The sequence below is a fragment of the Copidosoma floridanum genome, unplaced genomic scaffold (genome assembly GCF_036245765.1).
Source record: "Copidosoma floridanum isolate Cflo_tuat_1 unplaced genomic scaffold, Cflo_Japanese_pri ptg000007l, whole genome shotgun sequence".
Classification (NCBI taxonomy): domain Eukaryota; kingdom Metazoa; phylum Arthropoda; class Insecta; order Hymenoptera; family Encyrtidae; genus Copidosoma; species Copidosoma floridanum.
This window is the reverse complement of record NW_028321884.1, coordinates 4,931,392-4,946,748: the sequence shown is the minus strand read 5'-3', so window position 1 is coordinate 4,946,748 and position 15,357 is coordinate 4,931,392. Positions and strand designations below refer to the sequence as shown.

Genomic DNA, 15,357 nt, shown 5'->3' with positions numbered 1-15,357 from the left:
GTGTGCGGGAAGAAGTGAAATTGCGAATTGAAAAAAAAACCAAAAAAGAAAGAAAGAGAGAGTACTGGGTAGATTTGTGGTCCTCGAATGCTTTCTACTAACCCGCAAGGCTTGTGATTCTGCGTTTTAACAGGTGTTGGTTACTTTTCCTAAATTTCAATTCTCGTTACATCACCCACGTATTATTTAGCGTGTAAAGTGCGCATCAGCTATCAGTACTAATTATTCATAAAACAATTGCCGAATGGATAGATTTGATAAAGTCAGAGACATTTCACGACTGAGAGACACATTTTGTGACTAAATTCCGAAGTGATGTAACTTTTTGACCCAAAGTGCCCAGTAATGTATTATTTATCATGAAACATCATTTCGCCGCTCTTCCCGTACAAACAAGTTTCAGTTAACAATACCAACACCTAAGGTTTTTGTATCTAAAAACTTATTCAATAAGAACTTTTTGTTCTCATACTTTCTCGGCTTTCGTTCATCTCACCATTACCGTCATATTGTGGTTCATCCCTACTAATTCCTTTCACTTCCATCAAATCGAATAATGACACCCTTAAGCCCGTTCAGTTACGCAGTATTGCCGAAAAAAAATTAAATTTTTATTAAAATTTAGTTGAGTTGAAAAATAAAAAAATCCATTTTCAGTAGAACGAACACGTGTGTGGTCAGACATGGTAAAAAAATGTATAATGATACATACCTGGAGAGCACTGGGAAAGAGGCACGTGGAGTTGAGATGATTGTCAGCGATGATGGGGTCGGTGGTGCTGCACTTGCCGGAAGTGTCGATGCTCGCTCGACCGTAGCGCGCCACCGTGACCAGTATGGCCGTGCCTATCGGGCACTTGAGCGTCATGTACTCCTCGTTGCAGGAGGCCCGCTGATACGTCTTTAGCGTGCCTGACAACAGAGCTGAATCGGTCACAGAGACAAAGAGAGGGGACGATCGACGACGGGACAATCGCGAATCGTGGCCCGTTTGTCGAGGCAGTTTTGTTTGTTTGTTGTTCAAAGTTCGCGTGCAACCGAGTTTTGCGATGCATTGGATGAATTGTACGCGCGCACCGAGGAGGACAAAATAATGTTTGTTTGCCAAACGTTTGTAAGTGTTGTTATTGTTTTGTAAGTGAAAAGAGCATTGGTTTGATGTAGAGAACGACGATGGAAATAATTTTAAATGCAAATAAACACGTGAAACGTATCCCGGGATGGTTTTTTTTTTTTTTTTTCCAAGTACGTGAAAATGACAATAATGACAACAACGAACGCAATTTGTTATTTTAGCCGCGCGATGCCATTGTTGTGATGCAGCGAGCATCGTTGTTTTTAAAAATCGACGAGCCAAGAGGATGATAATAATGACGAAACCGATGCCGAATCAGAATGAAATTAATTGAAACGTCAGATGAACGTAGGTGCGAGCGACAGTGCATGAACATTTGTGGGACAAGTGGTGGTGATTCACGAGCGTGTCAAAGGGAGGGTCGGGGATGCGATAGCGACAGGATGAAGCCCGGGACGTGCGACAGAAAGGAAAAATGTGGGACAATGAGTAGCGCGTGTGTGGTTTTAGAAAGATGTCGTCGATCGATTGCGCCGATCAGTGTTAAGGGATGATATTGAGGGTTGGTGTTTTTGTGCACACGAGGAACAATGCATGATGATTGCGAGATCCATTATGGTGATTAATATACCATTACCAAGATCGCCCAGTAGAATTATATTATTTGGTTGTAAGTGGTTCAATTTTTTTTTTTTTTTTTAATTCCAATCACCAGGTGGTTGGTGCGTTTTTTCGTGATAGGATGCAACGCCGCAGTGCAGAGGTCATTCGTCGATGATGATTTTTATTTATTTATTTTTTTTTTTTTTTCATCGTTTGGAGTGCAGCAGGGTGTGGGCACATGAAAAAGAAGAGAAATCGTTCGTTAGTACTTGTTTTTTATTGAAAATATTTACATATGCATGTACACGTGTATATTATTATGGTTAAGCTGAAACTTATTTTACGATGAGATTGCATCGGACCATTTGTTAAAAAAAAAAAAAAACAATTAAAAAATAAACAAATATTTTTGTTGGACATAAAAGCTTGTTAGAATTATCAGAAGGTATCCATTGTAATATTGATAAACTCAATACTGTCTATTTTAACATTAGCAAAGTCTGTAGCTATACATTTTTAAACGTTTACAGATAAAGCTTAGATAGTACCTCCGATAAAAAATATATCAACTACAACTGCCGATCTTTGAAAAAAATGTGCGAAAAATTGAAAAGTCAATTAAAATTCCTCCCGTAATCCTCTCATAAATAACGAGAAACATCCCACAAAATAGGAGCTATATTTTGCAGGCGATTAAAAATTAAAAACTCCGCTATGAGGGTGAGGGCGTGGATAGATAGGCGATAAGCGCACGCAATGCATTTATTTAGTGCGGCTATCCAAAATGTTGGGTGATCCGCCCCAAGAGAGCATCACACCCATCAGAGGATTTTCACCCCAATTTTTTGGCACGATATATATATATACCCTCTGCGGGACTACACCTCCGGCTACGCGTGTGGTCGCGTGCGTGGTCTCCCCAATAATTTACGAGCGTATTATGGTAATTCATTAGCGTAACGTGTACACGCGCTCGCCGGCTAGTCCAGTGGCCAGTGCGTTATTTACGGTGAACCGCAATGGAAAAACGAGTAAAAGGAAAAACCTGGCGAGATTACCACGGCATGATTTCGTTTGACTAATTTTTTTTTTTTTTTTTTTTTTTTTGATGTTCCTGCTTTACATAATGAAAATAAAAGAGCAGAAAAAAAATAAGCTGGACCTTTTGTGGGAATTAATTGGAAGTTGTGAATTCATTCGTTCCTAGAGTTTTCGGGGCGCAAAAGTGTACTTTTTTTTTCATCCCGCAATTAAAACTCCAGAAGCGAGCCACTCGCTTTGATAATCCTTACGCGCGTGGATATCGTTTATTTTTTGTCCCAACTAAGCGATAAAACCGATGCCGTTGAGGGGGTAAATTAAAAAATTTTCTCGTCGCGATAACTTTGAACCTTTGAAACGCTCCTGAAAGAGATACCAGCTGGACGTATCGGAGAAATAATTGGATCGGAATCCTCGTAAAACGAAATCCACCGATGAAAGCCCGAATTTCGAAAATATCGAGACCTTTTTGAAAGCACCTTTCAAAATAACTCTGCGGTCTCGGAAAACGAGTAACGATCCAACAGCGATGAAACGTACATTTTTCAAATGAATTCCGGATAGAGGAAAAAAAAGTGGGGGGAGGGGAAAATCACTGAAAGAAAAGCGTACAAATTGAATCCGGTCGAAGGGAGTTACGGAAAACTCAGGGAGGGAGATTAGTGAAAACATTTGCCCCATTGTTCCGGCGAGGGGGTCTTGCCGTATAATCGCGAGCTTTCCGGTCCAGCGGAAAAAGGAGGGTGGAAAGGAAAAAGGGAGCCGGGAAGAAAGGCGACGGCGTCTCGGCACCCAGCTGTGATAAAATTACTTCGGACGCGATTAATGCGCCCCACAAAGGCACCAATGTCCCTTTCCCCCCCCCCCTCTTATGTTGCGAGCTAAACAGTTAAAGCCCCCGTTCGCGCTACTGCCGGGAAATAAACGAACTCTGCGCGATGGGGTTTATTGCCTTCGTTGATCACAAACTGAGTAGCAACGACGAAGAGGTCCAGAGCGAAAATAATCAACCAAATTAAAAGAAAGTACGCGGGCACTCTCTCTTGTATACTGAAAAGATTCCACGGGTTAAAATCGTTTTGGTATCACAAGCAACAGTTTTCGTCCTGTTGCTGCTGTGGTGCTACAGTTTATTTTCTACCCCAAAAAATAGAAGAGGAACTTCCCGAGCTTGAAATAATACCGATTCGTTTGACTTGGAGTCGAAGGGTCCCCCTTCGTCCGGTGAATTTCGCTCGAGGGCTCTCCAAGTTTCGCCGAGCGCGACAACTTTGTTCCTATGTTCAGCAGTTTGCAAACACGGACTGACTGCCTTGGCCCTATAGGACCGTTGGTACAAGCCCTCACCGAGTGTACACTACAACGTTCGATCGACACACACACACACAAAACGCCGGTATTATGGTCATTTTTCAATTTCTACCCCAAAAACACGTCGGGTCGTAAAAAAACACACTCGTCATGAATTTTTCACTCTCCGTTTCTCTGGAGAGTAATATCTCCCATAGATCTCGGGGGAGTCGCGTGTCCGCAGCGACCACCCCTCCCCGTAAGACGTACAGCTGCATCCGCCCTAATCGCCCCTAATTGCATCTCCTCGCTCTTCCTCCGCGTTTATACGACGCTCCCCCCCCCCTCAACTACCTTGGTAGGACTGCGAGTATACCTCTTTTTCGTTTCCATTTGCTCCGTCGGGGTGGACACACGTATTCCATTCTCATACGGGGAAAAAGGCATCATAGATCGAGGTTAATGGCCCGGCTGCGCTGGGAAATCGGCCACCGAGAACACCGACACGTGCTCGCGAAGAGAATGGATAGAGAGACATCCAGCTTGGGATGGGCACGGAGCTAATGCATTCGTCGCACGTACCTAAACATCCGGCACACGCACTTGGATTTCACGGGAGAATTTAGTCACTGCCTTTTTGTTTCTCGGGCGTGATGCTCCTGTCCCCCCTTATTTTGTTGGCGTTAAACTTGGACGGTGCACAATCGTGCCTCTGGTCAACGGAAAAGTAAAAGAAACAAAAAACCACGCAGCAGTCCGTGGAAAATCCGTCGATGGCACTGTACACGCGAGCGCGTTTGCTATTTCATTTAATTTTGAGTTTCAGACGTACCACCCCAATAACTCCCAATGACAGTGTAAAAAAGGAAAAATACCGAAACCCGCCGAAGTGAGGGCAAATATGAGTTAACGTCGGCTCGTCACGCTGACCCGTAATTGTTCTACTCGACCTCTCATACATTCAGCCGACCCATAGAGCCACCAGACCGTGAGCAATACTGTCGAGAAGAGCTGCTGGTGTAACTTGATTCGTAAGCCCCACAGTCGTAAGGAGACGTAAATCTCCGAGCCACGTGAGTTTATATACGTCGGGTCGCAAAACACCGTGGGAGAAAAAGTTTTCTTTATTTCGTTCCCACACGAACACGCTTGGCGTGAAAAATTCAAGCGCCCGTGCGTTTCCTCAAGTTGTAAATGAAGCCATAAAAAAAAAAAGTGCGAGCGCCCTTTCCAAGCTCGGTGCTCCATCAACAACCCCCTCGTCAATATGCACGGGTGCGTACATACACACAAGTACGTTATACACCAAAGGTAACTGCCTCGCGAGCCGTGGTTTTCAAAGTAACGCGCGCGTCCGTCCGTACACGCGTTTACAGCCTCGCAGTCGTATAACTCGCGCTCGCCCGGCTCGTTCGTCCTTTTCTTTTTGGCTTTTACTGCCCCTTCGGCATCCATTCGCACCCCAGATGATGCTCTACTGCAACTCGGCGGGGAAAAAGTTTACGATTAATTCTCACTCTTCGATCCGTGCCTTCGTGTACTTTTCCAGGAAAACCCGTACTCGGGAATCCAAAGCAATAATATGCCACGGTAGCAGAGTAGCGACGCGCCCAGTTGAATTTCGGGTCGACGGTTAATTAACGCGCGCCTCGCTAATTAATATCGACACGGTCATCCAGTTCATTATCAAACCGTGAGATGAGAAACGATGCTTAATTTGAAAGCCACCCTTTACGGATAATTTGATTAAATCAGTCGAAATTTCGTGGGAGCAAAAAAGAGGCTGGCCTTCGATGAAAAAAAAAAAAAAAGTCCGGAAGGAGACGAAAGCTCGGTTGGCTCAAGATTTTGCATATAGTCCAAAGTGCTCCTCTTTCTGCGTCCGAGGTGGGGAGGGACACTTGCTAAGCTTCTGGCTACTGCGACGCAAACTCGGATCGATAGGTGAGCATATGCGGCGAGTTGTCACTGCTTTTGTTGTTGTTGCGTGTAATGGGTCCCGTGAGCGCGTGGAGTGCGAAAGTTTCATAATAAGGGGGCCACCTCTTATTGGAACGCTCACCGGCAACTTGCTCGTAAAGCGCCTAGTTCCAGCTGATTCGATATTTTGGCCCGTGACGCTTGTGCTGGTAGCGCCGAAGCGTGGCGATGATTAGATGGACGCGGAGTTGCCATTGTCGGTCGTTGATTGCGAGTTTTGGGGAGTTAATGCGCTGTTTGTCGTTGCGTTAATGGAACTAAAGGGAGCAATTTGCGAAACGGGTCGCGTTTGGCTTTGTGCACGCGTTTTGGACTCGAAGCCGAGTCGGAAGGGCTGAAATCGGTGGTTGAGCGGCTTAATATCGTCAAACGTTGCTCTAGTGGCTTTCGAAGCAATTCACTTTTGAGTTATATAAACGGAAAAACAACAAAACGCGACAGTTACAAAAGCTCTACAAAGTTTTTTAAAATTGAGATTTTGACGCTACTCTTTTTGAAATTACAAATCCTTCTCTTGTGCGAAAAAATACAACGTCAACAAGCGTAGAGCTGGCGTTTTGGCTATTTAACCGTAATGGCAACTGAAGCGAGAGGCGAAGCGATTTTCGATGTGAATTCGTGTATTAGGGAACGATCAACTGACTTGGGCCTCGTGAGCTTTTATGCGTACCAAATGTATGGTAAAATAATTGATTGTATGGGAAAAAGGGGCTCGCGCATCGATCGAGAGGATTATGTGTCCAGAGACCTATCCAAGCTGCAGCGAGACAAAAGCTCGGAGGATTAGTGCTTTGCAGTTGTATATTTACTCTCGACTCGTCGCGTCGCTTGATCACGTCAGTCGTTTTTGCTTTTTCGATACCACTGCGTTTTTATATTTGCGTTCTGTTTCGTTGGGTGTTCGTTAAGGCCAAGCGCTGCTGCGTTTTGGTAATTGAAAACGGATACGTTGGTTCTGCTTTTAGCGATTCATTTTATACTATTAAAGTCGATTTTTTTATTTCAATTTACGTGATGGTGGTATGAAGCGTGATATTTGGACATTTCAAAGTTTTTTTTTTAGCTTTCACAACCATATACGATTTCAAGTATCGAATTTTATGAAATGAAATTTCTGTATCCCGTTTAAACAGTGTGAGTGGAAATTCTGGTGATTTTATAATTGATAACGTGCTCAACGAAGTTTTCCCGAATTCAAACGAATTTCCAGAATTAAATTTTTCTCCGCCAGTAGGGGTAAAAATTTTAATAACGAACAACAGCGAAATTCAACGAAAATTGAAACGCTGCTATCAAACAAATATAAATAACAAGTCGTTTATGCAAGCCACGAAAATGATGTGCTTTCAAAGATTCAATAACGAAAACGCGAATCATACGGTATACCGATTTATTACACCTGCGTTAATAATAAAATCCATGTTCAGCGCCCCTTCGTCATTCACCCCATCTACCCAGCCTTATTTTTGTAAAATAAAAAAAAAAAAAAAAAAACGTCGCAGAGAGAAGCCGTGGAGTTCCGAGTACGGCTCCATCGGGAGATTCGATCGGGCCCGCCAGCAGTACAGCAGCATATCAGCGCCAGAGCACCGGAAGCCGGAAGTGCCGAGAGCCCTCGATTCTCTCTGTACATGTATTACCAGGACTAGGCTCCGCTCGCGTGAAATCACCCCCTCTACAGAGGTTCTCTGCGCCAGTCCGCGAAAGCACTGCCAACTTTTCGCCGGAGCGGTGAATACAGGCTGCCCATCTCCTACTTTGGAAAATGTGCTCCGGCATGTGAACTCGGTCACTCGCTCGGCGTGATACAAGCACCTATATAACGGCACATCGGTTCGCCAGCGTAACATTCCTGCTCGCTGTTTCCAGAAGAAAAGGGTGAGGAAGAGAAGTGGAGAAACTTTCGAGCGAGAATCCTCTGACGATAGCTTTATTGGGGATATTGGAGGGGCTCCTGCCTCTTTCCGCTTCTTTTAAGGTCGTGGTGTGTCAGAGTTATATTACTGTAGCTGCTGTTGCTCTGTTTTTATCATTAGTGCGTGAAAAAACAACGATAGATGCGCCATGAATTGGAACTGAATGTCGGTAAAAGTGTATGTTTTGTTGGAGTTTTTCATGGAAGAGAGCAAGAGTTCAAATGACAAGTAGTATGGATCGATAATGGTCAGACGATGACTTGGAAACAATTAAGAGCAATAGAACTGTAGTATCGTAAAGTCGGTAAAATAAATCCTAAGATTCGTCGACACGATAAGTACGTATTTTGCATCGTCTGATAGTAGCATGACTTGTACTACTTTTTTTCGTAACTACTTATATATAATTGGTAATAAAAAAACTATATGACTTAAATTGATGATACCTGAGGACTCTGTTCATGACAAGTAAATTTTCATAAAAATATTGAATCCCAAGATATTGCTATCAATAAGTAGGGTGTGTCTGACCATTGGTTGACTTGTACTACTTATTTACAAAACTGATACGATCCATAATTAAAAACTCTATTAGGCGTGAAGTTGTTTGTGTTCTAGATTTACTGGTCGATTGTGCATCTGATCACTGATATAAAACCTTCAGTTTTTTATTTTATAACGAAAATATAAACATATAATCTTTTAAGATGCCGTAGCTTGAATGCATGAAAAAAATCGTATACTTGCTGCTGGACATCATACGTACTTTTATGAGTTTTTCTGTAGTTTAGCTGTTATTGTGTGTTTAAAGGGGCAGGTTTGATGTCTTATTTGAGCCAAGCCTTGCGAAAAAAAAGATATAGGGAAAAAAACTTTTGAAAGTGTAGGTTACAAGCTTAGATGGAAGAGAGATAGACCTACTGCTTACATTTTTCATCGATAAACGTTTGCTCACAGGTTGGTAATCACGGACGATAAAATGGGTAATTTAAATATTTAATGGTGTACAGTGAGTGACGTAATTAAACAGGATCAAATTACTTTTTTTTGTGGTAATCATCAACAACTTGATTATCCGCCAAATCGAGTAACAATACTAAATGGGTAAATTGATAACAGACTGAACACGTCAAAATTACATACGTACGCGTTTAAAGGTAGTAATTACCAAAGCTGTGTTATTTCGATGAATGACGAATTTCCGGGTAAAAGCCAGCCGAGAATAAATTCAATCCTTGCTCGTAACACGAGCAGCAACAAAAGCATAAATCACATTCGCATAATACAGTGGAATGTCGAAACGAGCCAAAAGTAAACGCAGCACATCGGGTCTCTGCCATTGAGATAATGTAATAATCGAAAAGTTATGCTTCGCAAAGTAAATCAAACGCGGCTGCAGAGCTCTGTCACTGCGAACAAACGATCTCGTATTTTCGATCGCTGAAAATCAAAAAATAATACGTACTATGCACAACGGCGTAATTTAAGCGTACACGTGGGATAATTGTATCTCTGTGACCTAGTTACGTTCCTCCGTAAAAACAAGCATGTCTCTCGAAAAGTAAAATAGTTTTGGAAGATATTTCCCATCTCGGGGAAGAGATAACGCGATTGAATTTAAGAGCTGTTTGTTTTTCCTTTTTATTCATTTTATTTGAACGGAGGTTAAAAGACGTACTATTTTGTCGATGATGATTGCGACGAAAAGTTCAAAAAAAAAAGAAGCTATCTCGAGGACTTGCCTGACTTGCACGGAAAAATTGGTGAAAACACCGTAGCCGTACAGCTTTTGCTGTTGCTTGTTAGTATGCAGCACTTTTGCCTGCTCGTGGAGGATGAGTTATTTATGCGCCTCCGAGATAAGCTGTCACTCGTGAACGAATGTCTGAGTGTCGCACTTGTTTCTGACATTTTTTTTTTTTTTTATTCCTCTCTCTTTCTTTTTCTCCTTTCATTTCAAGTGGATATCTTTTGTGTCTCTAATTAATCCTAATGGAGACTTGGAAAAACTCGCGAGCCTCTCGAGTGGTGCGCACACATCGGACGAGAGGTAGAAAGAAAGGCAGAGAAAAGTTAAAGGAGCTACAAAGTCGAGGGCACGCAGAGCTTTTCTTTCGCGTTTGTTAATCGTGCAGCTGACGGTGATTTTCTCCCTATTTTTTTCTCTTTTGAACAGGGGACAAAAAAATAATTATTTCTAATTTTCCTCGATCCAAGCACACACGGACTCGCGTTTAAATTTTAAAATAAGTATTTTTTTTTAAACGTTTTCGTCCACCTTGACGCGCGCACGTCATCAACGAGCTCTAACGGAATAAAGTTCGTAGCGCATATTCAGCCTAGATCGAGCACAAACACTCCCCCACGCGTCTCCCGAGCAATTAGATTTCCAAAAGCACTCGGGGTTTTCCTGCCCCACTTGCACGTGTTTTTCGCCCTTATAATCCAGCGTATCCTCGCGCGCGTCTTATTTTTCATCACTCCACATTTTTTTCTCCGTTCCGCACATACAGCTACCGTCACGCGTTCTTTTTTTTTTTTTTTTTACTTTTTCCCGGCTCTTTCAAATGTTTTTATTCCTCCTCCTTCTCGCCCTGCTCCCTTGTTATTTCTCATTCCTCACTGGAAAAGTGGAATAAGGCTCCCGGTCATTCACGGCTGAGTACGTAGGGCAGCAGACACACGACGTCCATCCGCTCGAGTGCTCGGTGTATTAAAGGCCCGGGAAACAAGAGAAAGAGCTATATAGTGCAGGGAACAAAAAAAAGAGCGCAATGCTGCTGAAAAACAAGAAGAAGAAAAAGCGTGTCCGAAAATTCCTCGCTCGGGAGTTCAAGTGCATCAGGTGCTTTTTTGGTAAAATTTAATGATACGAGGATGACCCGGTAAGGCAGAGCGCCTTTCTTTTCTCCCATCTTTTTTCATTTTTTTTTCCCAACTAAAGTGTAACGAGAACAGGCCAAGTGGAATTGGATGAGCCAATTTCAGAGCGTGGCAAGGCTGAAAGATTTTTTCACGCATCCGCGCATCAAATTGATTATTTTGTTAGGTGCACACTGATCTCCCCGATGAATTTCAGTGAGGACGAAAACAATTGCCGACAACCCTCCACAAGCATTGGAAGGGCAAATAATCCATAGATGCTCCACGTCACCCAAGAGGATGTAAGATCCCGCCTCGGAGTACAGAGGAAGAGGGAGCAGTCAAGGGAGTAACCCACACACGAGCGGAAAAAAAGCGGGGCACAAGCTCCGTCGTTGTATCGCCTCTGCTCCGGCAATGAGCCGCGCTCCTCCAGGAGGCATAAATATCAGCCAGCCATTAATCCTCTTCCTCGGGATGGCAATTTCTGATAGCTCGGCAACGCCTTGCGTTTGCCTGCCCGCCCGCGCACACGAGTCACTTCTGGCTTTGCTGCCGGTGTACACGAGCGGAGGTAAATCAGAGCTAATCGCACCCCCAGGAGAAGATAAAGATGCTCCTCGGGCTCTCTCTCTCTCTCTCTCTGGCGCATGTGCAGCCTTTGCTTGGTTAACACACACTCGCGCCCACGTGTACCAAGAGTTATTGACTGTGTTCTCTTCTCCCTCTGTTGTTTTTTTTCTTCCCTTTTTTTTCTGTCACGTGAAAAGAAAATGGAAAAAAAAGGTTCCGTGAGTGTAATAATTGTTTGGGGGTTGTAAGCGAAATCGGTCGTCGCGTGATTCGACTGATTAGAAGAAAGGAGGAGCATTAATGTGAACCGGAGCCTTTGGAATGATAATTTATTTACAAAGCACAATTATGACTTTCCCCAAAAGTCCAAAACAATGCTCTCTTTTAACAATTCGCACTCATCTTGCTCCGATGCGTGTAAGCTATAGAAATTAGGTCAAAAGCCGAACAAAGGGCATCGGTGATGAGCTTTCGGTTGAGTCGTGCTGCTCGCACAAAGAAGTTACTAATTGAGTACATTGTTTACGAAAATCAGCTCGATGTTTCCCTTATTCATTGTCTCGGAGAGATCGTGTCCCCAAAAGTAAAAAAAAAAAGGAAAATTATTTAATCATTTCTACGGTCCACTTGTTATGCACTCTCTAATCTCGGCAAAGTAAATCTCGAGGTTGCGTTGCTTGCATCCTCTTTTCCCGGCTCTCCGGTTCATTTTTACGACCACTCCGTTATTCCCCTTGAAAATTTCAGCAGCCTCGCGCGATAAGTAAACCCCTTTTCTCCCGAATGAAAAAATAATCCACACCTCCCGAGCGACGGGTTAATTTTTAAGCGGCGCAATCGCTCATCCGGAGAGTTTTCGCTCTGTCCTCGTTTTTCAGCCTCCACTTGCCGTTCTGTTCGTTTCTCTTACATCAAAGGGCTATGGCCTCTCTATTGCGCTCGACGATTGCGGACCGGCTCTTCATCAAGAGAAGAGCCTTTTAAAAAGCCTTGTCGACTTTGCCCCCCGCTCACCTTGTCCGTGCAATTCCAGGCTCGGGTGCTCAATTGGTTTGCATAATGCACCCTTGCTTTGTTTACAGAAACTCGTTTACAGAAAAGGCCAAAAGGCCAGCGAGATATTGTTTGTTTTTCACTGTTTCCAAGGCATAACAAGCTCTTATGTATACCTTTCGAATAGAGAGGAATATCACGGATGTGCATCGAAACTCGGTACTGTCTTGTTTAATTGATTATGATCACGTGATAAAACTGATGCAGAAAAAGATATTAGCTTTTCAATTTTTCAACTCTTTTGCAGCTTCATAGAAATTTTGTGTAAAAATACACTGATGAAACCCTATTTAAACCAAACAACGTAACTAATTTTGATGAAATGTGCTTCTCGTTAACAGAAATTTACTCGTCTATTTTTCTCTTGCTCCGGTTCCGACTGTCTCTGTAACGTCATATCCATCGGAAAAATTCACGCATCGGATTTAACATCCACTTTCCCGTACTCCTATCCTGCACAAAATATCACGGGCAGGACAAGCGTGAAAACCATTGAAGTGAAAAGGAAACTTTCAAATCGAAATCTTTAATGCCCACAGTATCGGCCGCGCGAAAAAGAAGTTTCCCAAACTCTATCGCAAAAACCAGCTACGCCAAAGAAATCCGCGCTGCACGGGGGGGTGCTCTGCCCAAGCTAAGAACAAAAATATGCATAAATATGCCACCTACCTCACCTCCGAGGGACGACTCTCGCTGCTGCATGAATAATTTCGCCAAAGAGTAAAAAAGCAAGTCGGTTGCCCGTTTGACAAAGGATCCTCCTCCTCTTCCTTCGAGAGGGAAAGAGAGAGAGAGAGCGTATATGTATTAAAGAGACTCGAAGAAAGTTCCAGGAGGTAATAGCGTAAAGTAAAATTTGCCACGCGCGTATTTGCATTTTACATTCTTTCCACTTCCTCCTTCCTCTTTTTCTTTCTGCCTTTTCTTACTCCATCTCTCATGTATGTGTTTCGACTTTATCGCTCGGTGATATCGTCGGTGTGTATTTTCCATATACTCCTCGAGCAAAGTTATCGATTCTTTAGAAAGCAAATGGTATAAATGGATCCTTACCACTTTCTCTATTATGAAATGATTCGTTTCACACAACTTGGCACTTGGATGATTTTTAAAATACACGTTAACGCCATGCCTGACCAAACGCGCTTCGTACTACTTGTAATCATATGAATGCCTGCAAATCATCTTTTCCTATTAAAATTTAGCTGCTCCGTTTGTTTCATGTGTTTTCATAGTGGCTAGTAAGCAATATTAGCATAACTAGGGCACAAACTCGTTTTTCTAATTTATTATTTTGTCATGTGCATTACGTACTTTATCGAACAACGACCCGATAACAATAATCCCTACGAAAATCTTGCACAGCCAATTTTAACGGGCAAATTTACTACACCTTTATACTCGAGCACGTCACTTATTTCCCTTTTAATACAGCATTAATATACCATCGCGTGGCCCATGTGGAATGTACAATACGCACACAGCATCATCAATCCAAGTACCAAATGCTCTTGTCGTTATCAAAGCATACCTCGCGTGTCTCGCAGGCATTTCCAAGACGCACCAGTCTTGTATTTATAGTCGGCATACGGGACCACAATAATCGACTTGATGTGGGGGGGGGGGGAGTTCCGATGTGGTTTAAGCGTAGATCGAAACAATGCCCTTGTTTGTTCTGCTTTATGGGACTAGTAAAAACGAAAATAAAAAATCCTCAATTGAAACATATAGTTTTGCACTGCTCAAAAGTCATCGACAGGAGTTGATAAAATATAAGTACCTGTCAAACCGATCGTATTTACAGTGCAAACACTTACTGCAAAATATAGGATCCGTTGCTATACACACAATCCATTATCTCGCAGATACGAGGGGCAAAAATTAAAGTTTCAGGGATGAGCCATTAATAAACTATGCATCACATCGTAAATTCGCTATCAGCAGGAAGTTCGCTGACCGATCAGGGATGGGGTGGCCTTCGATCAATTCATTATACCGGACGCGCCAACGTTGTTTGCGCAATTTTCTCTCTCCCGCCGTGCTTCCTACATGCACGTATACATTAAACTTTTGTACGGCTCGTAAAGTTAAGTGGATAAATATATATGTTTTTCAGTTCTCGCTGAAAATCCACGTGCATTTAAAGAATAAATATCGATATGCTTGTGTGTGTGGGGGGATGTACGTTTTTTTTTTATATTTTACGTTTTTTATCGACAGCCAACGAATCGGTTTGTTTATTCATTAAAGCGAGAGCTTCGACATCGAATCACGTTGGCTTGGATTGCTGCAGTTTTTTGCTCAAACGATTTTTACGAAACTGATGCAGCCAACCGTGCGCGCTCAAAGGCAGAAAAGCTTTGCTATTCAAAACACCCTTTTTACCAATATATTATGAATTCTCGATGATTCCCAGGCAAATAGTAGCGCGTATATATATATATGCACACGGTTCTCGTGAAAGGCGCAAGAAATCGCATTACCAGCAGTCAATCATACGGAGGACAGCTGACGTTAACATTCAACCGAGGGAAAAAGGAAAGGCAAATAAGTCACGGGGTGTAGGAGGGCAACAGCGATACCGAGCACCGCTGAAAGGAATCCAATTGAGCACAGCCGTGTACGGTGTGTATACACACACGTAGCGCCGCACGGCAAATGGGCTACGCGAATTGTTTGCGCTTCCGGAAATGCGATACGCAACGCACGTGCCCGTGAGTGTGTCGGTGACGGGCGCTCTCTGGCTCCGAATGAGATATACACCTACGCGAAGCTGAATTTGCACTCCTTCGGCTGTACAGGCGGGACCGTTGGTTCGAAGTGATGCGTCGACAATATGTACTTTCTTTGAGTGAATATACATTCTCATACTTGAGTAAGAAGTAGTGTGATTTACCGGGGAAAATTAATTTTTCAATTAGAAATCAACTAGAAAATGGACGATTAATCCAAGGCAATCCTGTG

The 15,357-nt window shown here is 43.0% G+C and overlaps 1 protein-coding gene across 1 annotated transcript in view; it reads right to left on the bottom strand.

Moving 5' to 3' along the window:
- Positions 1-15,357, bottom strand: part of LOC106636657 (uncharacterized) — a 154,350-nt gene that overhangs the window by 53,011 nt on the left and 85,982 nt on the right. The window contains exon 2 of the mRNA XM_014349125.2: positions 713-924. Within this exon, the coding sequence (XP_014204611.2) occupies positions 713-924 (212 nt within the window). The remainder of the gene's footprint in view (positions 1-712; positions 925-15,357) is intronic.